Genomic DNA, 27,851 nt, shown 5'->3' on the forward strand with positions numbered 1-27,851 from the left:
TCCTCATATTCTCAGTGTGTTCTCTTTGGTAATCTGGAGCTTTCTCTAAGAACCATTGAGCAATTGCTATTCCTATTGCTGTCTGCGTGAGGTGATTCCTCTTCTCTTACCCAGTACTAGATCCACGTAGCACAGTAAGATTTTCAAGTAAGGGCTTAAGTGTGGCTTAAGTGTTGCGTAAGCATTGGCATTTGGGTTAGTCTGCTAAAGACTCACCTTTCCTTTGACATAACAATACGGCTGGATAATTTAGCTCACAATCCTTGCAGCTCTGAGGTACAAAATGGCAGTCTGAAGCTCTCTTTTTGCAGTCTTTATTTTTCCCCTATTAAATCACTGTGTGTATTTTGCTTATTGAAGAGTAACAATGGCAGTAAAGGCTTGTGTGCTGCGTGTTGTCTGGTCATAGAATCTTTTAATCATAGAATGGAATGGCCTGGATTGAAAAGGCCCACAATGACCATCTAGTTTCAACCCCCCTGGATATAGCCACATCCAGCCTGGCCTTGAATGTCTCCAGGGATGGGGCATCCTCAACCCCCTTGGGCAACCTGTTTCAGTGAGTTACCACCCTCTGTGTGAAAAACTTCCTCCTAATATCTAACCTAAACCTCCCCTGCCTTAGTTTCAAACCATTCCCCTTGTCCTATCAGTATCCACAGGTGATTTACTATGCCTGATTTGCAGCTGATGTGTTTACAAGCTGGGAAATCTGGCTGGGCAGATAGCATGTTTCTGCATTGCTTGCTCCAGGGCTTTGAAGAGAACTGGGCAGTTGCAGGTAGAGACTATAGCAGCTCCAGCTCTGTCTAGGTTGGAGAGCTGGAGCTGAGGTGGTGCTTTTGATGTTACACTCTTGCTTCCCTATGCAGCCAATGTGTATGCTTAAATACAGTTTTGCTTGTTCCTGGTCCAGTCTGAAGCTCTCACACTGTATCTCATGCACATGGTCTGTTAATCCTCAGCTGGATTAACAGCTAGTTTCTATTGATAATGCTGAAAGAATTCCTTTTGGCTTACTCTAAATGAAAAAGATGCAGCTATGCTTCCCATTTTAACAATGAAAATTAAGAATAGGTTTCAAGATTGAAAAAAAAAATATATCATTTATTTGCTTTCTTTATGACTCCATTTTCAGTTGACATAAATACATGACTTGCAGATTTTCAAATGGAATATATGGAGTTGCAACTAAAAGTTTGATCATGTCTCTCTACCAGACCTCTACAAGTCTCATTTTACCAGAGAGAAATATCCTCCTTCTTACTTGTGTCACCGCTTCTGGCAGTAAATACATTTGTGAGTGACTGTTTTTCAAGGCTGAAGCACAGGAAGAGTAAAATTTCATCAAAACTGTGATCAAAACCTGGAGTTCTCACTGAGAATGGCAATCACTGCCATTAAAGCAGCCTCATGTGGTTGTTTCACAGAAACAAGATCACATATCCCACTAGTTTTGTGGGTTTTTTGGTCTCTTTTTTACATGCTTTAATAATAAAGACTAAAAATTAAGTTTTGTTATTTTGTATATGCAGTGTTTCTTCCTGAAGTTCACACCTTATTGCCACTCTTGCCAGTATCAGTACAGCACAGGGCCTGCAGTCACCTCCCTACCTCCCCAGACCAAATCCATGAATCATTTGCTTCTCATAGGCCTCAGATGAAAATACTATTTTATAACAACTCTAACCACGTTAAGGACAGTGAGACACTTTAATGCAGTGCTGTGCAGTTCTACAAACTTGGCAAATACCTCTAATGCAGGAGGAATGTCTAACGTGCAGCCTGAGGTCTTCCATACCACAACTAAAGCAGATCTAAACCTGAAAATACTTACACCAGCATGTTAGTGTAAACCCTTACCTTCTCTAGTGTTAACTACGGCTTGTCATAGCATCGTGGCAAGTCTCAAAACCACAAACGTGGGGAAATAACGAATGGCAGGATTTTCAGAGTAGCCTATGGTCAGCACAGCTTGGGAATTCAGCTCTCCTAGGCCCTCCAGGAAAATGTCATCATGCATTTTCCTCACAGAATTACTTAACTAGTCTCAGGAGCTTGCAAAACCCACAGAGGTTTTTAACTAGCTTACTGAAGCAAAGGCTTGAAGGTTGTCCTGAGGGGCTTCATTCATTTTGCTTTGTTGCTGAGCTGTGGTTTCCAGTCTGTCACTTCCAGCCTTGAGCCTGAAAGAGAGACAGGCCTTGCTGTGGACATTCACAAGAGCACAACTTCTGAAAGAGCAGTCTTTATGGAGGGAAACTGACAACTTCTACTTTCAAAAACTCACGTTACTTCATTGCATTCCCTTCTATTAGAATTCAAAAAATAGCTTTTTGAAAGGAACATGCACACAATTCTCCCAGCATGGAAAAAGCAACTTCTTGATTGGCAGCCCTCCTAATTACAGGTTAGTAAAACAAGGCAACCAACTTTCATATCACTGAATCTACCCTGCTGAAACGATGCTCAGTGTGCTACAGCAACCTGAGCTCATGCCCCCACTGTAACCTTAAGCTGCTCATAGGAGCAGACACGGAATGCAGCAGCCCCATTCCTTCCCAGTCACTGTCATAGCTGAGTGCACGCTGAAGCATCCTGAGCTACAGAAATGTCCCAGAGAAGGAATCAGCTCTCCACTCTGGGTTGTTACAGCAAAGACCTGAGCACCACTCTCTGGGAACTACGTGGAAACTTAGGACGGACATGGAGAAACCTCAGAGTCCAGAGCTTTGATGTGAGTATATGGCTTGTGTTGTCGTGTAATTTGGTGCCTGTTTACATTAAACATCCCCAATATGGCTGCAGTCTTTCATGTGGCACAAGCTTAGCAAAAGGGCCAATTCACAGTTGGGCATTGAAGGCAGGAGCTTGGGCTCCTCCTAGAATCAGGGATGGGGAGAATTCAGAAATACCCATTGCTCATCCACTGTTAGGTTCATGTCAGCTTCAGTGCAGAAACCTGCAGGGGGAGCAAAGTGTTTCTGTGTATCCACTAGAAGGCTGTTTCTAACACACTGCTTTGCCCCTCCAGCTTGTGAAAAGCACCCAGGCCTGCTAGCAGCATTATGTACCTTGAACAGCTGGCCTAGAGCTTAAGTATTTCAAGGTCTCATTGTTCAGAAGCATAAGGCAGAGGCAGCAGCAGAGGGAGGTGGGTCCAGAGGTGACAAGCCTAGAAGTAAGCAAGCCAAGAAGTAAGCAAGCCAACAGGGGTCCCTGCACATCCTTCAGAGAAAGTACCTCAGAGTACTGGGGAGATTCAGTCTTCCTCTTGCTCTGCTCCTGCTGCGGGCAGGGCACCTATGAAGAATGGACAAAGTGAGACACATTCAGTCTCTTGCAGTGAGTTTTCCTAAGTCTGTTAAGCCCTGTCATCAAAGCTTTGCCATGCTCTCTGTGGGGAAGTGCAGCTGCAAGCTTTGTTAAAAATTGGTGTTATCTAGCTTTACAACGTGAGTTTTCCAGTTATCATGTTCTGTGTTTTTTTTCAAGATTGTAATAGGGCCCTCTGTCAAAAGAAGCCCAACTCTATGCAGAGAGATGTGCATAATCAGGCAGAGCTTTCTAAAGAACAGCACCTGTTGCAGAACGGCGGGAGAAAAGCAAATGATCACACCTGTCATTGACATATGATCAGCTAATCTCGTTTATTCCTTGGCTGCGTGTACATTTATAATACGGATAATTAGCTCATACATATTGCAAAAGTGGAGCTCATCATTGGTTCCCAATTACATACCATCCCCAAGTATCTTTGCAGCTTCTTGTTATCATCCTGAAAGCTACTCCCTTGCTGAGTTCCCAGAACCATGGCTAGTTTCTCACCATCCCAGGGCATCCTGTTGTTCTCACTGTCCTTGCAGGTGTTGTGGCTGCTTGATTAACTGCACCGTGTTTACGACCCTTCTCAGCTAACTAGCTGTAAAAAACACTCTCTACATTTCCCCCGTTTTCTTTTAGGCTGAAAAGGCTCAGTTTACCGACCGACTAACCATATTTAACAAGCAATTCAGTTCATTTGTTCAATTAGTTCTCATGTAGTTTTATCCTGCTCCGTAGCTGCTGCTCTGTGAACTCCTTATCTTGATCCATGGCTGCTGCTCCATAAAATTCTTCTTGTATTACAACAATTTCAAGATACTGCCTATAGAATAACAACACTACTTATATTAATAACATAACTATGATAACTCAATCAAGGCCTTGATTGACAATACTCTAAAAGTGAAAAAAGAGACAAGTCAAATACAACATAACAACATTACTGTTAAACCCACTAAAAAGAACAAATATGTTTGTACTGCAACCTAAGTTTCTGCAACCTGAAAATAAATCTGTGAGGGTCCCATTGTGTTAATCTGTAACTGATTTGGAAAAGTCTTCAATTTTCATATACTCTGATACATTGATTTTTTAATGACCACTAAAATTTGTGCAATAAATGCTTTTAAGATGCTCATAACCATGCTCTACTGACTGAGTTATCCGGGCTAATAATTGATTAATGATCACGCAATTTAATGGAATAGCATGTCAAATAGAACCAATTTTAGAGGACAAATGTACTAGAGTATCACTAGGGGCATTATTACTTACTGACCCTTGAGAAACAGCAAGCCATGTTGGTGTTGGATGTAACAGGTAGTGCCAGCAGGGCGTCCCCTGCTTCAAGGTGCACCTTTCCTCTCTCACCCATCACAGATTCTCTCCTGCATTCAGGGTCTGAAGGATTTCTTCCAGTTGTACACCATATCCGCATGGCCAGTGCATGATATAGAGCCCAAGTGGAACACCTGCTTGGAAAACAGAATAAACTATCAAATTTAGTTCTATTAGCGTGCACTTTCCTCTAAAATGATGCATGGTTATATTTTCAGATCCCAATTAGTTGGATGTAAGAGAGGTATCTATTCTATGATACAGGGTCATCTCTTTGTCTGGGATTCCTTTCCAGGTTTTGTCTTTGCAAATTAAGAAAAGTTAATTAATAGGCTAATAACATCATAACCAAACAGTACTAAAACACTGAAAGAGCTGTTCCTGTACATTCTAGTATGGATTACATCAAATCCCGTTTAATACACATCTGATCTATTACTAAAATAGAAGAAGCACACAACATCCTAGCTAACGCCTTAAACTCTAAATCTTGAGACTGCATTGGTAAAACAGAAAATCACACACCATGTCAAACTATTACTAATATTATCTATAACACAGCAAGTTACAAAGCAATACCACTAAGTAAGAAACACACAATTACAATTACTATAAAGGCTGGATGCTATTTTCTGCCTTCAGATGAGACCGAAGATATCATGCTGGAACCCACATAGGGCCAGTCCCTGTGGAAATACAAGCATATTCACGACCCCAAGTTGTCAGTGGTAGGGGACAGTCCCAAAGTCCTGTGGCCATATTCCAAACATTAACCATAGGCTGTTCCTTTAGCACTGGGGAAGCCACAAAATGACGATCCACATAAGCTGTATGTCTATGAACACGATTCAAAAACTTCAGCACAAACAAAACAAGCAAAACCTTGCATAGTATTTCATGTAGTGTGTCTCCCATATTCCCCCTTTTTTGTTTAATAATAAGAATGGATTTCAATGTTTGATAAATGTGATCAGTAATAGCTTGTCCAGTGGGAGAATGAGCAATGGCTGTAGTATGTTTAACACACCCTTCTTGGAGGAAAGTTTGAGTGGCCTTAGAGGTATACGCAGGCCCATTATCTGTTTTTGTAGTATGTGGGATTCCCATAGCAGCATAAGCAGATAACCAGTGTTTACGGGTGTCATGACTGTGTTCACCTGTATGTGCTGTGGCAAATACGTAAGAAGAATGAATATCTATTGTTACATGTGCATATTTTAGACAGCCAAATTCAGGAACGTGAGTGACATTTGTCTGACACAGTTGAAGAGGTGCTGTGCCACATGGATGTGTCCGAGTCTGAGGCAAAGAGGTATCAGTCAAATTATGTAGCTGATATTCAGTCATAAACACGGTGTATTGCATAGCAGAGAGGATCATTCTTAACACAGTTTTCCAATCGTGAGGGGTCATAGCGTAACTGTCACTGTTTGCAACCAAAAGATTGTATGTAAAGGCTGACTGAACTCCGAATGTTCTCACTGACTCCCTTAGCTCCTTCACTGCCTCACAAGGCAGGGATTCCAAATGGGGGACCTGATTAGGAAAGGTCTGCAACGTGTCAGCATCACCCCTTAATATTGTTTCTTTTTTGCATTGCTCTAAGACATCACAGTACGCTGTAGGGAAATTTGTCATTCCTGCTTCCTTCCAAGTATCATCAGGAGGAAATGCGTCCGATTCTCTTTCTGGATCTTCTGGACCGGGGTCACAACGATCCCCTGGTTTCGATCCGTCCGTGTCTTTATCCACGTTACACGCCGGCTGCACAGACGCAGCAGCGCATGACGTGGGGGGGGAGGAGGGCAGAAGCGGCGCGACGAGCGTCGTAGGCGGAGCGAAGGGCGAGGGCGCCGTAGAGGGCGGCAACGCGGCGAACGGCGGGGGAGGAGCGAACGGCGGGAGCGCGAAGGGGGGCGGCCGCGGCCCCTCGTCTCCCCGAATCGCGGGGGGGTCGGAGCCGCCAGTCGGATCCGGGCACGGGCCGCTTCCCGCAGCGAGAGGCAGCGGCGGGGTTGGGACGGAGGGCGGCAGGGAATGGTCGGAATAAATTCTTTCCCGTCGTGATTGCTTAATCCCTTCCATTATCCGGCTCCAAACGGGCAACAGCTTAGCAGCCGTTCTGTCTTTAGCGAGAGAAGCCTCGTAGAGTTTTGAGCCGATTTTCTCCCAAAGTTCTCCATCGAGAGAGAACTCAGTTTTTGGAAATTCAGGGACATTTTTGTTTATCCATTTAAGAAGAGAAGCTAATGCTTTAGTAGACACAGTCTTATCCTGATACGGTAACACTGACCGCAATACTTTGAGATTTACTTTCTGCTCCCTCGTTAGTGAGCTCCCCATAGTTCCCGACTGCTCACCTTCTGTCCTGCAGAACGGGGCGGGTGCGCGCCAAACAGTCTCTCCGAAGTTCAGTCGGGCGACGCTGCCGGACCGGGCTCGCTCAGCCGCGGGTTGATTTGCTCCACGTTGTGGGCGCCATTTGCAGCGACTCGGCACGGACTCAGATGTGAACGATCCAAATCGTTTATTACAAGTTCTCACATCCCTTATAGACCTTCACAAGTTGTTATTTTCTAACTTTCCCATCCGCCCTTACAACTTTCCCAAACATCTTACATGTCAACAAAGCATTCTACAAAACACTTTTCAACTGTCCATGCAGGCACGTATCCAATCAGAGCTGTGAGACTCTTCTTCTCCTTGCAGAGGTGTCCTTGGTTCCCATGCTGTTTATCTTGCTCCACAGCTGCTGCTCTGAACAGCTTTTCTTGTATTCCCACAGACAACAGCTCTGTATTCCTCCCAGGCTATCCAACACTGCTTCCACTTTCTGAACATTTCCCTCTTTTCCCTCAAGTTTAAGCTGCAGGTCCTTGCACATCCATGATAGCTGCCTGCCTTCCCTGCTTGACTTCTTCTGCAGGGGGATGGAGAGCCACTGTGCTTTCAGAAGGGTGTCCTTAAAGAGCTGCCAGCTCTGTTCAATACCCCTGCCCTTAAAGTCGGTTTCCCAGGGGAAGCTGCTAAGAGATGTTTAACTTGGATTCATCAGGTAAAAAGCAGGTGATTGACAGGACACAAAATCCTGAAGACAGTGAAAGTGCCAAATAGTATTTTTCATTACACTAAAAGGCATATAGATGCAGCAAAGCCATCAAACATTAAGACACCAGCTCTATCTCTGAAATTCCCTCAGTCAGGCATCACTACAGTGACGGCAGTACCAGTGTGCTGGGTCAGTGTATGCGTATCTGCTGCTTGTACATGTTTCTTGGACCTCCAACTCTGCAGCCACTTAACACTACCTTAGTAGAATTAGATCTCAGAGTAATAGAATGCCCTAAGATGTAATGATATGATTGACAACTTGAAGTTAAAAACCATCTTGATCTCAATAATCAGTCTATATATGTACATATATATATTTATGTATCACATTTTGCACAGTAAAAATGGTAACTAACTAAGCAAGGTATGCACAGATGGAATTTGTTCCAATCAGTCTACTACTTAAGAGCTGTCGAAGACTAAGCAGAAGGCACACCAGCTCACGCTTAAGAACACCGCAGCTCAAAGAGCGTGCTCTGTGCAAGCAGTTACATTAGAAGATTTTCAGATTTTTTTTTTTTAAATTGTTAAACCATATATGAAATATCACTAACAATTTCATTTCACCTAGACAATGTCAGAGTGTCTCATCAGAAAAACACACAAAGGTCTTTTTAGTCATGAATACCTGAAATAGGAAAGTTTGGTTTGCAAAAACTGCAGCCCTATCCCTCCTGGTATTTCACTGCCATCTAATGGCAGAACATCAGTTCCAAAAGAGAAATCAGCCCGTGAACACAGAATGTAGCTTCTTTTGTACGCTGCTGTTGTCGTATTTGTGTAAGATTCCTGCACACGTTTGTGCGGAACTTCCTATGCTCACAGGAACCTGTAGTCATTTGCTTGATGCATTAGAATATTTTCCCAGTTGAATTCAATGGTACAGATAAAAAATAGGAAATATTATCTGCTGAAGTGAAACTGCAGCTGATGCTGCACCCCACTGAAATGTGCTCCTTTGTTGATGCAGACTTCTATGAATTCACCCCCCTTCAATGCACTCCACGCCCAATAAACTCACTTCCACACTTCACTAGGATGATTTGTTACTGCTGGTTTTTCTAGAAGTATATTCCAAGAGTCTTGGTGTTCAAGCTGATTGCAAAGGTGTAGAATTTGATTTACAGAGTACGTCTTAGAACTTGCCTGACAATCCTGAAATTCTGAGCAGAAACAGACAGATGTAGCTTTTACAGAATGAGGTTTTGGGTTGAATATTTAAATTATATATATCAGTATATTACATATACTACTAAGTTGATAAAAGTTAACCAGTTCATGCACCATTTCCTCATGTTTCCATAAAAGGCCTAGAAAAACAATGCGGATATTCTGTCTCTTTAGGTGAGATTATGCAGCAGTTTCTTTACTTCAAACAAAATTATTGGAGAGCATCCATGTTTACAATGGGCTGAAAAGCACATGCAGTTGCTGAAAGCTCTCTGTAATTGTGGCAGTCACCTAATACTGTGTGACAGGAACACACAAGATAACACTTTGCTAACCTTCAAAGTAAAAGTAAGGCCTAAATGAAGTGCTTCTATAGCTCTCACTAGCAGTAATGATTTTATTATCATTGATTAGCACTTCTTGGCTGAAGAGGAAATCTCCAGTTCCAATGTACATTAAAAATAAAGAGGTAATAGAGCATTACCTTAACACAGTGTTTCATCAAGTGAGTTGACACTATCTACAAGTAGTGCAATTCTCAGCAATAAGCCAGATTCAATAGTCCAAAAATTAAATGTGCAATTAAACTGTACGCTGAGTTACACTGCATTTCTTGCTATTACTGTCTTGAAAAAATAACGATCTGCCTGTTTTTTCCAACTTTTCTCAAGGCAATGAAGATAACATAACTAAAATGGATACACCACCTCAGACACCTTCCGTTTCATTTCCTTGCATAACGCATCACACTCCAGTGAAACTTGGCCTTCTTGTATCTTGCTGCACTGTACTTCCTGTTAAGTATAAATTGAATTGTTTGTAATTCATTTCCCTATATAAAAATTTAATTATAACGTTCATTTTGTTGGGAAAATTGTAAAACAATTTTATTCGGTATATTTACAGAATGAAGCTAATAAATAAATATTATTTGAAACTGTAACTGTATTCAAGCATCCTTTTCTATTTTCCTTCTTTCTGATAAGCTAAACTGAATCAAGAATAAATCAAGTGGTTCATTTTAATTTTTCTTGTCTTTTTTTTTTCACTTATTTATTTAAGAACTGTTACAAAAGATACCATGCAAAGTAACTAATAAGTAACTCTTCTGAAACTTCGTATCAATTCTCTAAACTGGCTGAAACTACAGGGCAAGGTCTGGTCATGGGAAGATCTCCCCTACTTCCTTCTCCTTCCTCCCCCTTACATTGAAGGCCAAAAAAAAAAAAAAAAAAAAAAAAAAAAAAAAACCACCAACAAAACCAAAACAGAATACCAGCACAGAGAGAAAGTTATAATCTTATAATCTATACTACTAGCCTATGAAGAATTTTGTCAGGAAAGCACAGTAACATAGCCAGAAGCTATTCTGGTTTTCATGCTTTCTGACAATATGCAGAACAATTTTCATAGCATACAGCAAAATCCAAAAACTAACTTCTTCAGAGCAATTCCAGCACACTAAGATAAACCACCTGCCTAGATGGTTAAGAATATGGTCCACTACAAGTTGTGGGTTACAAATTCAAGTGGTTTATACGACCTTGCATGTTTACATGCATAGCCTCATGATGCAACAGTTAACTTCAACACCAGAAAAGGAAGAAAAAATCCTCCTGTTTTGCACTCAAATTATGAGCTCCTACATTTGATATTAATTGTGATGGTTCAGATGAGGCATATTTACAGAGCAGCTTGGAATACGTGTCCTGTCAACCCCCAACTTCACCAGTAGTATACACAGACTGAAGACTGGTAGAGGAGAATTCAGCTGCAAATATTAGGTACTCAATTCTGTTTCTCCTTATCTTCAAGATCACAGGCTGCAGGCACAAAAGACTAAATATACAGGTACACTATCCAATCCAAGCTAAGAAAGAAGTACACTATCTGCTGTAAGAATGCAGCTCCAAGCAAATATGCATAAGGACCTTCAGGAATCAAAGATATCCTAATTACGATCTCAGACAACGGCAGATGCATAAAGCAAACGTTAAAAGACATCATCTTTCACACTACAGAAACGAGTCATATTTCTGCAGTCAGATTAGCTGCAACTAATACACAGTCCAATTATCAGTGGCTTATTGGTTCTACCATCATTTACCCTCTACACTGTAGCTCTCTGTACAAAAGAGAGCATGGATTTGGGGCTTAACCTGGAAACAGTGAGATGATATTTAAGGTAGGGATAGTGTTTTCTTCTCTTTCTGAAGGGAAACACCATTTCACTAGGAATCAGAAGGACCACTTCGTGGCTATTTAAATAAGTGGGCTGTCATCATATAAGAATTAATTTTTATTAATTATATAATTAACTCATAACAACCTTTCCACCTTATTAAAATCAAATTTACAAGATTGAGGGGGGGAAAAAAAGTAACCGTCATCATATTTAAGGACCATAAAACTTTCAGAATAGCAGATCTGGAATGTTCCATTTCAGGCCACTGTAAAAGTGAAAAGTGAGCATCCTAAACATTAATTTCATTGCTTCTTGCTACCACATTTCAGTTGGACATCCACATAATCACTGAAGACATCCCGGAAATCTGGGACAATAAAATCTGAACTGGTCTGAAATAGCTATACAGCGTCAGAACTCAGCAGAAGATGATGACACATTTCAGTATTCCAAAAACAGTATGAAAATTAGGGACAGCAACAACTAGATGTAACAGAGCTATCATGGAAATACCCATCTTCCTTATTCAATTAAGTCTGGCATAAGAAACAAGACCTCAAAGATCATCAAGTCCAACTGTAAACCTATATCTTAAGGAACAAGAAGCAGAAGTATACACGCAACCAATGATATTATTGATTTTACTGAACACAGTAGAGTAAGAAAAACTGAAATTAGTAAGAGCACTTAGTCACAACCAAATAATTTATCCTCAGCAGAAGTCAACATTTCAACTTACAAATAAAGAAAAGCTAGTTATTTATAAGCAGAGACTGCTCAATTTGAAGCACGTACTCTGGGCATTACCATCCTTTCTCTTGAACGTGCGACCTGCAAGATCTGAGATTTCTGAAGACATTTCTTGGAGAAGCTAAGAACTCTGGGGAAACTGCATCTGTGTGGAAAGCTCAGAAGTTAACCGGGTCTTGAAAATAATTTAAGCATGCTTTGTTCAAGCCAGATAGTGAATTTTTCATTAAGTTAACACTTGTCAAGAGGTCACAGCAGCCTCTGGTTTTCCCCTCATCATACTTGATAGCTATAAGCTTTGTCCTTTATCTCTGCTGAAAGCTAAGGATGCTGATGCCTCTGTTTGCTTTAAGGGCCTCAGACAACCATCAATTAGGAATTCAAAACATCTGTGACTGTTCCAATCTATGTAATCATAAACTTCTCAGTTCCTAATGAGGAAAATGTGCTTTGACTTCTTAAATCACTCCAGATCATCTGATTATTTTCCTAATGGAACTACAAAAATTGAAGTGTGCTTGAAGATAAAGGTATTGCAAATCTGGGAGCTAACATTTTCTACAATGAATTTTATGTTCCTTAGTGAATATTTTGATTGTTCCACCCAGACTTTCAGCTGCTGTTGCTGCTCTGCTCAAGTAACTGATTCTATTCCAGTCTTGACCAGAGACAATCCATGTACACAAGCCTAGGAACATAGAAAGAAAATGTGTCACTCTCAGAACTGCAACTCCAAAACTTACCTTTTTCAGTCGCTTACAAGGACACTTGAGTTTAACCTTCTGGCTGCAGTTCAGAGGACAATCACCTGAATGGCAAATCTCTTCACACCGGTGACCACAAGGCAACTACAAGCAAAACAAGAAATACCCCACCAATGAATAACTGAAATTGCATGCAGTCTATGAACTAGTTTTATTTCAGACACAGCAGCTAAACAGAAAACTCATTCAGCTCATCAGGTTTGTCTTCCTACCTGCAAAACTGGAAAGAAAAAGGTCAACTTATTTCACTAGTTACTCAGAGTTTTTTGGTTCACATAGAATTATTTATCTTTTACTGGGAACGCTTGATCAAAAAACAATTTTTTCTTTCAAATGTTACAGGAACAGTCATCTCCACAATGATTCATATATCGACTGCCCTAACTACCTGTATGATGGAGGAATAAAAGTAGATGAAGTAAGAAGAAACTGAAAACTGAAATGAAGTGTGATGTGACCCAGCCTGACCCACAAATTGCTAACAAGAGGGTAGAATTAGAAGCAAAAATACCACAAAACTAGGTTTTATGTGCAAGAACCTTGCAAACTATGCAGGAGTCAAATACAGGCCACCAATATTCTTACACCTGAATTAATTTCACTAAATCCTAAATTTCTGCATTTGGTAAATTATCCTGTTTTTGACATCTGACAAATAGCATTTCCTTTTTTTAAACTATCAGTGAAAATTTTAACACTTATAATGAAACTATTATTATTCCTTACTGTATATTATTATTCATTACTGGGATAATTTAAATATGCTGCTGCCTTTTAGGGATGTAACAGTGTTCCCAGAACGACATTAGAGATTAAAAAAATAATTCACAAGAATAAAAACAAGTTTTCTTCCACAGCGTGTTGGGAGCTCAACTGACCTTGCTCAGGTCCCAAACAAAATCTTCATAACGATGATTTTTCATTTCCAATTACATAAATCAATACTGTCCAATACTGTTTATAAACAAAGGCAATAACTCATGTAAGATACCCAACTGATTCATTTATAAAGGTAGGTTTAAACAATATCACTCCCTGTACAGAAAGAGTTGGGGGAAAACACACTGGACAAATGACCACAGAGTCTCTTCCAGGATCCCACCTTAAGAGGCAAGAGCTTTTCCATTCATTTACATTTATTTTATCCAGCCATTAGATCTTATCCACAGACTGAAAAACTTCTCTACTGTCCTTTCATAACAGGCTCTTTATTCCCATAATATTCCCTTCATTGAATTCCAAGCAGCTTCAATCAATGTTTCTTGAATATAGTAGCCAGAACTGCAAGTAATATTCCAGCTGGAAGAACATTGTACAATGCCTTAATTGCAGCTTATTCTCCACAGAATATCTTTCCCTATACATCTTCCACACTAATGTTCACTTCTCTCCAGTTATTCATGCTGCAACAGTAAGGATTTCTACTGTCTCCCAGGAGGGTTGTTATTGGCCTTGACATGCCCAGTCTCACTGGTTTTTCTGTATCTGTACCATGTCCCAAACGCATGTGTTCTGCTGCACATGCGTTTCCTCAGTTGTCACCTACTGACAACACACCACAAATTCTCATAAGAAAATCCCAACGAGTTTGTGGTGCCAAGGTCATTACTGCAAACAGTGCAAGACTAGCCCTCAATTTGAGCCCTTGGAAAATCCCCTTATTGCCAACATTTCTCGTTCCAATCACTCCTGCAGGAATTTTTGTTGTTGCTTATGGCTTTTGAGGTGGTTGCCCTAAATAAAAAAAAGAACCACAAGCAGTTGTTTCCTTCAGCAAACACCAACTCTCGCAACGATCATCTCTTTTACATGAATTAGCTGTTTACTGTCTGGCACAGCCTCAAGAGCACAAGTGAAGTATGACATATGGGACTACATCTCTTCTCTTTGTCTGGAGGAAAAAAGGAATTGGTCGTTCTATCAAAGAAGGAATTCAGTTTTGTCTTGCACAACTGATCACCTGCAAATCTACTTGAACTCTGCCTCATTGTTAAAAGATGGGTTAGATGCTCATGATTAAGCCTTGCACATGCTGAAGTCAGGCATGCTTCCATTAATAATGTCAAAGCCTGAACAGTTACATACCACCAGAGCACAGCACAGGAACATACTTAATGCAATACCAAAAATTGTATTTGCTTATTGAGTTCATACACAGCTCACATTCAGTGGGATGCAGGACAAGAATGAAGCTGACAGTTTCAGCTGCTTCTCAACCCCTCCAGTGCAAACACAACATAAACTCATGGGAAGCAGTTCTATGAGTGGCAAAACAACAGCCCCAAGAGCTAAGAGAACAGAAGCAATCCAACCAGTTCTGCCAGATAAGTGCTGTAGTGGGAAGGGAGGTGGTTTTGTCCATTTATTTTTTGCAAATGTTGAGGTGCTAAAATATAATGTGTTTATCCCCTTAGATCTTTTTCACTGTAAATATTCTGTTGTTAATAGCTAGTAAACTAAAGGCTGAAAAGAACAGGCTTTATATTTGTCATAGCAAGCCCATTAAAAGAAAGCAGTATAACCCACAACTCTGAAAACAATCAAACAGAAATCTTCATGAGCGTTTTCCACTTTGGGAATGCATTTAAATCCTAACATTATGCCTGGTGATGACAAAAACCGTCAACATTTATGGATGCTTAACTAATCTTCACCAGCAGGTAATAAGCTATCTGTTAATGCACACATGAGAATAACCCCACTCTTGAGCAGCTGTCTCAAAGTTACAAACAAAAGCCAAGCTTATCACTTCCAACCCATGGGGCAGACTCACCAGTTTTAAAGTGTAGCTCTGCTCTCAGAGCTCTGTGAAAACCTCTACTGCTGAAGCTAGACACTGAGAAGGATACATGCTTATGATAGAAGCAAAGCTTTCATTGCACAGTAATAAAATGTAATGGAATACTGGCGGGGAGGTTCAACCTCTACTGCCATCCCACTAACATCTGCCTCTGATGTCATGGGCTGACATAATAAAATAGGAGGCATTACTTTCAGAGCAGCCCTCATAGATGCATCACAATGGGGTCCCATGTTTTACAATAAGATAATAGCAGAATGCACAGTAAAAGCACAAAGTACTGTTATTTTGTTGAAAAAATAATAATTACACGGAGCAAAGAAAAACATGTTAAACAGACCCACAACTACTGGTAATGGACATGTAAGCAATGGAAACAGATATGACTGTTAAAACTTTCGTTTAAGATCTGTCCCAAAACATCTGCTAACGTGATCATAAGAATTTAATCACCCCTGATTAAAAAAAGTTACATTTCCTTCAACAGGATATTTAGCTATTGCTACCAAACAAAGCAAAGAACTTTTTAATTAAAGCTTCACATCCAACAGCTGTAGCAGTATCAAAGACTTTGCTACTCCCTTTAAGCAGATAGGAAATACGAGCTGTACCGCACAACATTTGAAGTCTTTCTTAATAGCTCAATACTACCACATGCAAAACAAAAGCATGAAACCTGGCAGGACTTTTCAATTCCTGCTGTATTTTTCCCAAGGCACCAGACAATACAGCTGATTTTCATAATCCTTGGAAGAAGCACAACACCTGCAATTCAAGTACAATGCTTTCCACCATTTCCATTAATCAAAAAGACAAACATCTCAAAGCTTCAGGAGAATACTGTATTCCATTGAACCTAAACTGCACTATGCCGAACGTGGTGGAGTTACAGAATACACTGATTTTTAATAAACATTAGTTTTCCTGAGCTCTTCTGGTAAACCAAGCTCAGATTCTGACACTGAAAAGGAAATTCTCATAAAAACTAACCTGGTATTTACTTTTGGGCTGCTAAGATAACACAAAAACATTTCAGATTTGGTGTTGAGGAGACAATTCTATTTAGGCATGAAGAAATTAAGAAGAACAGAGAGTACTTCTGAGGTTATCAGAACAGGACTAGGGAAAGCAGGAGGAACAGAAAAACAAGGACAGGAACTACATGAAGCAGGACTGTGCTAACACATTTCAAGAAAACTACTAAGACAGAACTAGAAACACAGGAAGAGAAGAGAATGTATTTTTATGTAACTGATTACACTACAAAGTTTTGCATGTAGATGAAACAAGATAAATCCATATCTACAGGAATGAGAAGAGTTAACCAAAAGCCTTATCCAACTAAAACAGACCCTGCTGTCCTGAGTCTTCTGTTCACATCCCACTGAATTCAATTCTAAAAAGGCCCTGCTCTACAAACGATGCAATTCTGAATTGCAGACTTGAATTCAGTAGTACTACTGGATGGATTTTAAACCTCAGACTGAGTCTTGGGAATACATCCAGAAAAATCTCAACAGTTAACATTAATCAAAATCAAAGAAGAGATATGGAAAAAATCTTTGAAGAGAACCTGAAGTACAGGAACACACAGTTCATGTTAAGAGATTAGAAGTACCCCTGAAAATAAAGAGGAGGAAGCGTTGCAGCAAATAAAACCAAAGTAACAGAGAAGGAAATGGAAGGACAAAAGTTAAGAGGTAAACAGTGAAATAATTCCCCTGCTGGGAAGAGAACTTTCAGACATCCAGGTGAGAAGATTGTGACAGATGGATTCATTTACTCAAGTAAGACAAATAAAGAGGATGTGCAAAACGAAGACATCACAAAGACAAGGGCAGAAAGCAGAAGATGCAAGTAGACACACAGCAAAGAGCCCAGAATTTCTATTGGGGTTTCATGGATTTGTTAACATAACCTTGTCTGAAAAACAGAGACTCTTGGGAAGCAGGCAGGAATACTCTCAAGTTTTGCAAGTTACTCAAAACCAGGAAAGTCTATCTAGTAAAAGACTGGACACTTCTGAAACCAGAAAATAATGCAACACAGGTTTTGAATCTATGTCTATTCAGTTGAGGCAGAATTCAGGCAAGGTGAGACAACAGATCTCAGACTAGAGGACTCCACAGGCAAAGCAGCACAACAGAAAGCAAACAGTGCAGAAGGACAAGCTGAATCAAATTACTTCTGAGTGCCAACTACGTACAAAGTACAAGACAAAAGTACAAAGACAAAAAAGTACAGAGACAAAGAACAAGGCCAAAACAGAGTAAAAAACCAATAAACAATTTCAGGATTAAGTATTCTCAACCCTTTGAAATTATGCACAAGCCTTTTCTTTACAGCTGGGAAGCAGAATTTCTGAGAAATTCTGAAGTGTTTAACAGTGGAAACACTTTCCAAAATATTCCTGACTATTCACGTTTTTCCTCTTTGTAAATTTCCTAATTCTACAGTAAGGAAACAGAGTGAAGAAAGGGCTGTCACCATTGCCACAACTAATGACAACTAAAGAACAAAGGCACAATAGTAAGTAATACATAGATTTCTGAAAACACACAAACAGCACAGAATAACAGCACTGGGAGGGACTAGGAACAAGTCATTTTGCCCATCCCTCATGTCTTACAGAAATAAAATCCATAACTAGACTAACCCCAATATATGTCTAAGCTGTTACTGATGAAAATTCTGTAGCTTTTCCAACCTATTCTTCCCAAGCTCTACAAGCTTTACTACTCAAAGGCAGTAACTAACACGAATCTTCCTAACTGATACAACCACTAGTTCATAGCCTGTTTGCCATATAACAAGTTTACTATTCTTCTTTACAGCAATCCTTCATATAGTCACATACAACAAAGCAATTAACTCCTTTGTCTTAAGCTTCAAGCTACTCAATATGTTTCACTAGCACAGTCAGTCATTAAGAATTCATTTTACTTAGGCCCCGTGCAGTTTTTTTTGTTTCTCTTTTCTTGTTTCCTAAAACTGTTGTGCAGACAGTGATCACTGACCCTGTGCAAGAAAAATCACAAATACACTCCTCTGTATTTGTCCCAATCAAAGAGTATCCTGTTGAGAAAGTCTGTTCAAGATCAGTTTTCAACCACATCAAAGGACATACTCTTCCTCATTCAACCTCAGCAGCTTCAAGCTTCAGCTTTCAAGCCATGAATGAAGTATTCACTGATACTGTCCTGGAGTCCTTAACCCTCATAGAATAAAAAAATCATTACGGTTGGAAATACCTCTAAGAACAAGTCCAACCATCAACCTATCACCACCACGTTTGCAGCGTTTGAGGCACGGACTCAGATGTGAACGATCCAAATCGTTTATTACAAGTTCTCACATCCCTTATAGACCTTCACAAGTTGTTATTTTCTAACTTTCCCGTCCGCCCTTACAACTTTCCCAAACACCTTACATGTCAACAAAGCATTCTACAGAACCCTTTTGAACTGTCCATGCAGGCACGTATCCAATGAGAGCTGTGAGACCCTTCTTCTCCTTGCAGAGGTGTCCTTGGTTCTCATGCTGTTGATCTTGCTCCACAGCTGCTGCTCTGAACAGCTTTTCTTGTATTCCCACAAGTACCAGTGCAGCCACCGCCCTCAGGCACCCTGGCCATCCCTTACTCACTTCCTTGGCAATTTGCAGCTCAGGGGTTTGGCAGATGACTTTTTTCCTGGCAGTCCTTAAGGTTCAAAGTCCAGCTGTAATCTCATTTCCCAAATATGTCACTTCCTGTTGAGTTATTTGTGCTTTCTGTAAACCAAGAAACTCAGCAAACTCTCAGTCTATTGTACACAGTCCTTTTGTTGCTGTGGCAGCCACGTGCTGCAGTAAAGTTCCACCCTAGAATGGAGGATCCCAGATCTCAGGCTCATGAGTTGACCATCATTCAGCTGTTCTCACAACCCTGGGTAACACTGTCCAGGTTAACTGAGACTCTTCTCCCCATATCAGGGCTTTCCTATTCAAAGGCAAATAACCTTGGGCTTCCTTTGGCCAAACCAGGCAGAAGAGACATCCCTCAAATCCAGAAGGTAAACTCCATCTTTTCGTTCCTTAACTTGGTTAATAAAGTGCACGGATTTGCCACCACTGAGTGTATCCATTCAACTATTCTAGTACTTGCCCTCAAGTCTTGTACCAAACTACAGCACTTGCTATCAAAATTGGAATCCAAACTCCAAAAAGTTACCTATTATTTCTTTTATCCTCCTACAGTCCCATACCCTCAAAGGGCACCGCTTTACCCTGACTAGGCAAGCTCTTGATTTTAACTTCTATTTAGGGCTTCATTTTTGGCCCTGATGCCCACACCACTAAGTGTATCATATTTGAGATTGCTGTAACTCCTGGGGGTACAACATTGTTTTGCCCGGTTTGTGTTAAAGCCAGAGTTACAGTTTTTAATCAGTCAATATTGTTGCACTCTTAGCTCCAGTTTTATTCAATTTCTTGCCAGAGTAACCTGGCAGGTACAAGAATTTCTGTATTCCTGCTTGTTTTCTTAGCTTATGTTTAATTAATCCAAAAAAGGAAACCTTTTCCCGTTTGGCAGTAGCATCTACTACTGTTACAAAACCATCTATGGGTAGTAAGAAGCACCCATATCCACCAGAAAACGAACCTCAATATCCTGCTTTCCTAAATGCAATTTCCCATTGCAGTTTGCACACTGCTTTCCTTCCAGTGAGGTCACTCCCAAGTACACTGCCCGGTGCAACTCAAGGGTAGGTATGGCCAGCCATACGGACCACAAACCCACACAGAACCGCAAGGTATCGCTGCACAGAAGACTTATTAGGACCCTTAGACAAGGATCTGGGGAAAGTCGTATTCTTACAGCAGCTTCTGGGTAAAGCTCCTAGCCACAGCTCGGTTCCATTGCAAGAGTTCTGTTCAACACAGAATGTCCTCTGGTGCTGTACCGGAGACTGCCTCTTGCTGGGACATACTCGTGGGGGAGAGCAGTAACAGGAACGCCAGGACAGCAAGGGAGGGATGCCTGATGACAAGGGTGTGCGAATGTCCCCACCGAAGGAAGCAAAGAGAGCCGGCAGAAAGCGATGCTTCATTAGCGTAACAAAACACAGCCCCCATTCCTCCCTCCCTCCTCCCCCGCACCCCTTCCCATCGCCATCCCCCGGGGGCAGATGTGCCATGAAAACGAGCTCTGGGCGTGATCGTTGTGGGAATTCCTGCCTTCCTGAGCCTGTGCGGAAGAGGCGAGAGCCTGGCTGGAAGCCATCCGGGCAGCACCGCGGTGGCAGGAGGTGCACCAAGGCCGTCCTGCGGCCAGCTCCGGGCTGAGGGCACTCGGCGTCCTCTGCTCTACGCGACTCCGAGGAGCCCGGCTACCTGCACCAGAGCTGGGAGCAGCCTGCTCCGCACCCAAGGTAGGTGCCCTTCGTGGCTCGTGCAGAGGAGCGCACGCTTCCTGCCCCTGCCAGCAGTACCGGGAGAGGAGCGGGGAGCGGCCCCGGACGGGGCGGAACCCGCACTGCCGTACCCCAGGCGGGACCCTGGTCCCGGCTCCAGCTCCCGCTCAGCGCAGCAGGTTTGCTGGCCCAGACGGGCTGCAACCAGGGCGGCAGTTCATGCAGCCCGGGCTGGGCTCCGAGGGGCACGGGAACGGGCTGGGAGCTGGGACAGTGAGGAAGGGAGCAGAGGAGGTCAGCGTGCTCTGCTGCCCGGTTGGATCTCTGTAACACAGCGCAGCTGGGGCTGCAGTTCTTCCTCTGGGCCACGGGAGACACGAGACGGCCTCGCTCTGCAGCTGTGCACGCGTGGATTGACGGAAGCTTTAAACCCCCCGATGCCTCCTTTGGAGTGTCTTAATGTGAAGCCTCCAAGTGGAAATTTGCACTCGCCCTGCTTCTCCTCCCCGGCAGCCCCCAGCTTCTCTTCGGGGACCCTGCGGGCAACACGTGCCTCTGGCGACCCTTGAAATGGCGTTACCTTTTGTTTGCTGAGCGCTTGCCTGATGGCTCAGCTGGGGTTGTGCAAAGCCCTGGCAAGGCTTTTGTTCAGGCTGTCCCGGCAGCTGCAGATGCCTTGAGCACACAGCTGCGGGCCCTGAGCACGTTCAGCATCTGCAGCAGCTCCGGCACTGGGCTCTGGAACAGACGATGAGAAGCTGGCAGCCTGTGGGCTGACCGGAGCACGCGTTGAGAACACGGCCGAGCAGCAGCAGGTCAGTAAAGCACAGCCCAGGTGCCTTCTGCAAAGGGCACGCGGTGCTGAGAGCGTCCCCTGGCAGTGAGCGCAGTCTGCGTGCTCGGCTGAAGAGGGAGGGAGGAATGAATTTATTGATATCATGCAGGTGTCCTAGAGTGCTCTAACAACTGCTTAACAAGGCTGTTGTAACCACGTGGTTGTTTATTGCCTTAATTGTTCTGTTTAGCACTGCTGCTATTCGATAAGTTGCCTTCACGGTTCAGTTAAAATTCCCAGCACAGCATCGGCTGGTGGTGGCTGTGACCGTCACAGGCTGGTTTGGCTGCAGTGCTGTCACATACTCTCTCTTCTCAGGAGATGGAAAAATAATCTCCATGTGGTTGGATGTTTTGTTGATTTATTGTTGTGTTTAAGTAAGCCATCCTATTTATTTGAGAAGTGTGAACCATCCAGTTGACTCCTCGCCGTTTTGCACTTCCTTACCCGAGGAATGTGAGCCATCACCACTTTTAGGTAACATCAGCAGTAGGTGGTTTTGAGAACTACATCAGTCACCTTTACAGAGTACTTTTCCCAACCCTTTTCTGAGGGCTTGCTTGATTTCAGCAAGCCCAGGGCTACTTCCACTCCTGAGAGGATGTACGGACATCTGCCAGAGGATTTAATCCATTTGCCACCAGGTGTTCCCTCACGGATCTGTGGAGGTGGTGCTCCAGCAGGCTTGCTGTGTTTGAGTGTTGGGGGCTGCATTCACGGTGTTCTTCCATGAACCAGGTGCTTTTCTGCACCTCCTGCTGGATGGTTGGATGGCCATACCATTTTCTAACAGTATTTCTGCATCTCTTTCCTGGGTAGCCGTCCCCTTTAGGCGTGCTTGCAGTCAATCAAAAGATCCCCCAGTTGGCACAGGCTGTCCTTGTTGTATGTCCTCAACTTCCTTCACCACTCAGACCTCCAATAAAACTCCCCTTTCCCATTCCTTCTGTATCACTCTTCAGTTTCCTTAACTGCAGCTAGGGCAGGCAATAAGCCGTCATTCTGCTGCCTCTGTTTGCCTTAACTGTGTAGAGGCAGTGCCTTTAATTAGTGCTATGGGTGCAGTTTTGCATCTGTTTGGAGCCAAACCCTACAGGTGGAGGATGTGTGGCCTAAAGGATTGTAGGCGACTTGGGGAGGTCTTCGTTTATTGTGTGAATAAGCATTACCTGCACAACTTGCACCACGTAGTGCAGCAGAAATATTGTGGAATATCAGTCGCTTTTGATTCTGGGAAGACCGGTGCAGTTCTCCTTTGCTTCATATGTCACTTCCAAAACCGACACGATGCTGATAACACCTTTCCCATTTTGAATCCTATTACTGCCCCAGTGACCTCTGCTTTCCGCTCAACTACAGCAGTTGCCACGAGAACATTCACAGAAGAATTTGGGATGCGCTTCATGTCTCTTGTCATCAGTTTGTTTCCCTTCTTGCCATCCTGCAGACTTTGCCCATTGGTCACAAGTGGATCCAAACACAGCATACACTCCTAAGGGAGAAGCAGGACTATATTTGTTGATATAATAGGGATATGCTGTAGTGATTTAACAGTGACACAGCAGGATCGGAGGTGGCTGGATACACTTGGTTATTTACTGCATGGAGGGTAGGGTTACGCACACACCTACAGGAGGCCCTCCCATTGAGTCACGAGGCTCAGAGTAGTTCCCCTTTTTTTCTCATGTCTTCAGTCCACAGAGGTAAGGAGCTAGGATGTGGTTGGATCCTCTCCTAGTCCCAAGCTTGGTCAAGGCTTTGTGTGGAAGGAATCATACGTGCACAGTCCCTCTAAGACAGAACCTTAGAGAATACATGAAAGCTCCAAAGTAACCACGGGTGTCTTACAGAAGATCTGTATTGAGAAGGAGTCTTGATGTCAAGCTGCAAGGGATCTCTGTGCAGGTGTGAGCTGCAGAAACAGCCCTGCTCGAGGGCAGGTCCTGTGGTGCAGCCCGCTGCTGTGCAGCAGAGCTGGAGGGGCACTTGGGCTGCTCCCTCTTTTGGGGTAAGATGACTGCCTCCTTGCCGTGCTTTGTCTTAAGTCCCCTCTCAGTCTCAGCTGTTGAACTTAGTGTCAGCTACCAGTTGTTTCAGCCTCCCAGTCTGAGACAGCTTTGTGACGGTTCATCTCTTTGAGCCAGACTGTTTCCTGTGCTGCAGCTCATTGTCTTCCTCTGCAAGGCCAGGCAGTGCCCTGCAGAAGGGCTGAGCTGGGACTGGGACTGCTGCATTCCCTCACAGCTCCCCTGCCATTTCTCTTCTCTCTGCAGGCTCCAGTTCAACTTCTGCCTTCCAGCCGTGATCATCCCAGCCTGCAGGAGAGCAGCAAATGGCCGCAGCACATCCAGTTGAGGTAGGTGTTGGGGAAGCAGGCAGGAGAGGCCAAGGGGCCAGGGATGTGAATGCAGGGGAAGAGGGAGGTGCCCTCAGCCAGCGTGTGTGTGCTGGGGACAGAAAAGCAGCTGGGGTGTGAGGTTCTGTCCTGTGCGAGCTGCTTGCCTGGGCCTTGGCTGTTCCCAGCAAGGAGCCTCTTTGCTTGCAGGAGCCCGTGAGCTTTGAGGAGGTGGCCGTGTATTTCAGCAGGGAGGAGTGGGCGCTGCTGGACCCTGTGCAACGAGAGCTCTACCGGGACGTGATGTTGGAGACATACCAGTGTGTGGCCTCGCTGGGTGAGAGCTTGTCTGCCTTTCCTCCTCGTTAGGGCACCTTTGGCTGTGCAGAATGAGCCTCTGCAAGCCGGGCCTTGAATAAACACCATGCAGCTACATATTGACTCACACCACAGTGCCAGCAAGAAAGGAGATACTGAAAAGCATGAGTTTCAGAAGGGATTAGTATGCACGGCACTCTGATCAAAGCCACAGAGTCAGTGCTGGCAAGCAGGCATCAGCCAGGAGGGAGAAAACCAGCCCTTGTGTTGTGTGTTGCTTGGTGCCACCAGCTCCAGCTCACAGATGAATCCCTGGTTACTGCTATGGAATTGAGGATTTTCCATGCAATTGCCATCAACATTTTGATGCCTTGACCTCTGGTAGACTGTAAGAAAACAAATAAGCTGTTGTAAAGTTAATTTGAAAGAAAAAATATCCCTTCACAATGTTCAGAGATGTCAAAACATTCTTTGCTCCAAGGGAAGCTGTAGGCACAGTGTCATTTAGACCTAAATGGTGGTTTCTCCTTGGGGAGGGGCACAGAGTGGAACTGTTGAACAGGCACTGTGCCAGCATGAGGGAAATGCTCTCTTGTTCCCTGTTTCTCTCCCTGAAGCTCCACTTCCAGCCCCCAAGCCCATGGTGATCTCCCTGCTTGAACGAGGGGAAGACCCCTGGATCCCAGATGTGCGTAGCCCTGAGGCCATGCCAGGAGACCTCAGCCCAGGTGAGGTGGTGGAGGGAAGGGGAATGTTGGGGCTGTAAGAGCCTTCTCTGCCTGTGTTTTATTTTGGGCACCGTGTGCTATTGCTGCATTTCCTCTGTCATCCAGCAGCTGATGGGATCAAAAATGCAAAGGAGGTTCCGCAGAGAAATTGTGTAGCGGAAATGCAGCTGAATCGCATCTCTGTGGAAGAAATCAGAAGGGATGTCCAGGAAGTCCTGCAGCAAGGTCAGGGTGAGCACATCAAGAAGCCCCTGGGAAAGCGTCTGGGAATGACACTGAGGAACCCAGTGGACTCCAACATAGGTCCAAAGCAGCCTGAGGAAACCAGGAGCAAGGATGTGTGCCAGATGAAAAAGCAGAATCCATGCACTGAGTGTGAGAAAAGCTTTAAACTGGATTCCAGCATCACTAGCCACCAGTGCACGCACTCAGCAAAGAGGCATTACGAGTTCTGTGATTCTGCAGAGAGCATGAAATGGAGACTCCACCCCACTGGCCAGCAGTGCATGTACACAGGAGAGAGAGCCTTTGAGTGCTCTGACTGTGGAAAGACTTTTACGGACAGTGGGAGCCTCACTTCCCACCAGTGTATCCACAGAAGAGGGAGACTGTACAAGTGCCTTGAGTGTGGGAAGAGCTTGAAAGGTATTTCTAAACTCAAAATACACCAACGTGTCCACACAGGAGAGCGACCATATAAGTGCCTTGTGTGTGGGAAGAGCTTTAAGGATAGTTCTACACTCAAAATACACCAACGTGTCCACACAGGAGAGCGACCGTATAAGTGCCTTGAGTGTGGGAAGAGCTTCAAAAACAGTTCCAGCCTCACCATCCACCATCACATTCACACAGGAGAGAGACCCTGCAAGTGCACTGAGTGTGGGAAGAACTTCAAAAACAACTCTGAACTGAAGGTGCACCAGCGTGTCCACACAGGAGAGAGACCATATAAGTGCTCTGAGTGTGAGAAGAGCTTCATAAGCAGTTCTAATTTGAAGCTCCACCAGCGCATCCACACAGGAGAGAGACCATATAAGTGCTCTGAGTGTGGGAAGAGCTTCATAAGCAGCTCTGAACTGAAGATGCACCAGCGTGTCCACACAGGAGAGAGACCATATAAGTGCTCTGAGTGTGAGAAGAGCTTCATAAGCAGTTCTAATTTGAAGCACCACCAGCGCATCCATACAGGAGAGAGACCATATAAGTGCTCTGAGTGTGGGAAGAGCTTCATAAGCAGCTCTGAACTGAAGATGCACCAGCGTGTCCACACAGGAGAGAGACCATATAAGTGCTCTGAGTGTGAGAAGAGCTTCATAAGCAGTTCTGATTTGAAGCACCACCAGCGCATCCATACAGGAGAGAGACCATATAAGTGCTCTGAGTGTGAGAAGAGCTTCATAAGCAGTTCTGTTTTGAAGCTCCACCAGCGCATCCATACAGGAGAGAAACCCTATAAGTGTCCTGAGTGTGGGAAGAGCTTCATAAGCAGCTCTGAACTGAAGCTCCACCAGCGCATCCACACAGGAGAGAGACCATATAAATGTCCTGAGTGTGGGAAGAGCTTCAAAAGGCATGCTGAATTGAAGATGCACCAGCGTGTCCACACAGGAGAGAGACCATATAAGTGCTCTGAGTGTGAGAAGAGCTTCATAAGTAGTTCTGATTTGAAGCGCCACCAGCGCATCCACACAGGAGAGAGACCCTGCAAGTGCTCTGATTGTGGGAAGAGCTTCATAAGCAGTTCTGATTTGAAGCTCCACCAGCGCATCCACACAGGAGAGAAACCCTATAAGTGTCCTGAGTGTGGGAAGAGCTTCATAAGCAGCTCTGAACTGAAGGTGCACCAGCGTGTCCACACAGGAGAGAGACCATATAAGTGCTCTGAGTGTGAGAAGAGCTTCATAAGCAGTTCTGATTTGAAGCACCACCAGCGCATCCATACAGGAGAGAGACCATATAAGTGCTCTGAGTGTGGGAAGAGCTTCAAAAGGCATTCTGAATTGAAGATGCACCAGTGCATGCACACAGGAGAGCGACCCTATAAGTGTCCTGAGTGTGGGAAGAGCTTTAAAAGGCGTTCTGAGCTGACACTGCATCAGAGCATCCATCAGGAAAAAGAGACCCTGTGAGTGTCCTGATTGTGGTAAGAGCTTCAAAGGGAGTTCTGAATTGAAGCTGCACCAGCATATGCACACAGGAGAGAGACCATAGCTTCTGTCGGACATTTTAGAACATTTTGGCCAGGTCTGCATGCAGGGAGATGCCTGGGAACTTGTCTTTTCTCTCCCTCAGAGAATCCCATCTGCTGTGTTACCAGAATGTCTGCACCAGTGAGCTGAAATGGCAGGAAGCCTTGAGTGTGAGAAGGGCTTTGTGCCTAGCAGAGAGCTCCTCACACTCCCAGAAGAACTTCATGCAAAGCTCAGTCCTCATTAAACATTGCAGTCCACAGGACAGGTAGCTACTAGGACTGCATCTCCTGCAGGAAGAGTTTCTCTCAGGGCTGGTGCCTCATTTCTCATGGGAAAACCCCCAGCAGGAGAGACCCTCAAAATGCTGGAGAGCCCGGGGATGAGGGAGACCAATGCTTCTCTCCATGCAGGAAGAGTTTGCAAAGGAGACGGCATCACCGACACCCTCTGCAGAAGGGACTTAACCCAGGAGCTTCAGATGGCTTTTCCTTGCTGCCCAAAGCACTTCTCTCACCATGCCCGCTTTCCACTTCTACTCTTCCCACCAGCTGCTTTTTGATGCTGTTTCCTAGTGGAGAAGTGGTTGTGTAGGGATCTGCTGTGTGTCT

At 43.8% G+C, this 27,851-nt stretch overlaps 1 protein-coding gene and 1 long non-coding RNA gene across 3 annotated transcripts; one reads left to right on the forward strand and one right to left on the reverse strand.

The window, feature by feature from the left end:
- Positions 1-1,086: 1,086 nt before the first annotated feature.
- On the reverse strand, positions 1,087-5,035 carry LOC146756757 (uncharacterized). Of its 2 annotated transcripts, XR_014937332.1 has the most exons (3): positions 4,604-5,035; positions 3,244-3,303; positions 1,087-2,186 (listed from the first exon to the last, which is right to left on the reverse strand). It is a non-coding gene; the product is annotated as an uncharacterized LOC146756757 (long non-coding RNA). The 2 variants fall into 2 exon arrangements; XR_014937333.1 differs by lacking the exons at positions 3,244-3,303; positions 4,604-5,035 and adding an exon at positions 3,075-3,237.
- A 10,216-nt stretch (positions 5,036-15,251) lies between these two features.
- LOC146756758 (uncharacterized) lies at positions 15,252-27,260 on the forward strand. Its single transcript, XM_085524257.1, has 5 exons — positions 15,252-15,302; positions 24,165-24,342; positions 24,941-25,083; positions 25,123-26,621; positions 26,790-27,260. The coding sequence occupies exons 1-5, from the start codon at positions 15,252-15,254 to the stop codon at positions 27,178-27,180; spliced, it is 2,262 nt and encodes a 753-aa protein (XP_085380383.1). The 3' UTR covers positions 27,181-27,260.
- Positions 27,261-27,851: the final 591 nt, after the last annotated feature.

The sequence above is a fragment of the Coturnix japonica genome, chromosome 26 (assembly GCF_054131305.1).
Source record: "Coturnix japonica strain WE chromosome 26, WE-NBRP24, whole genome shotgun sequence".
In the NCBI taxonomy this organism is placed as follows: domain Eukaryota; kingdom Metazoa; phylum Chordata; class Aves; order Galliformes; family Phasianidae; genus Coturnix; species Coturnix japonica.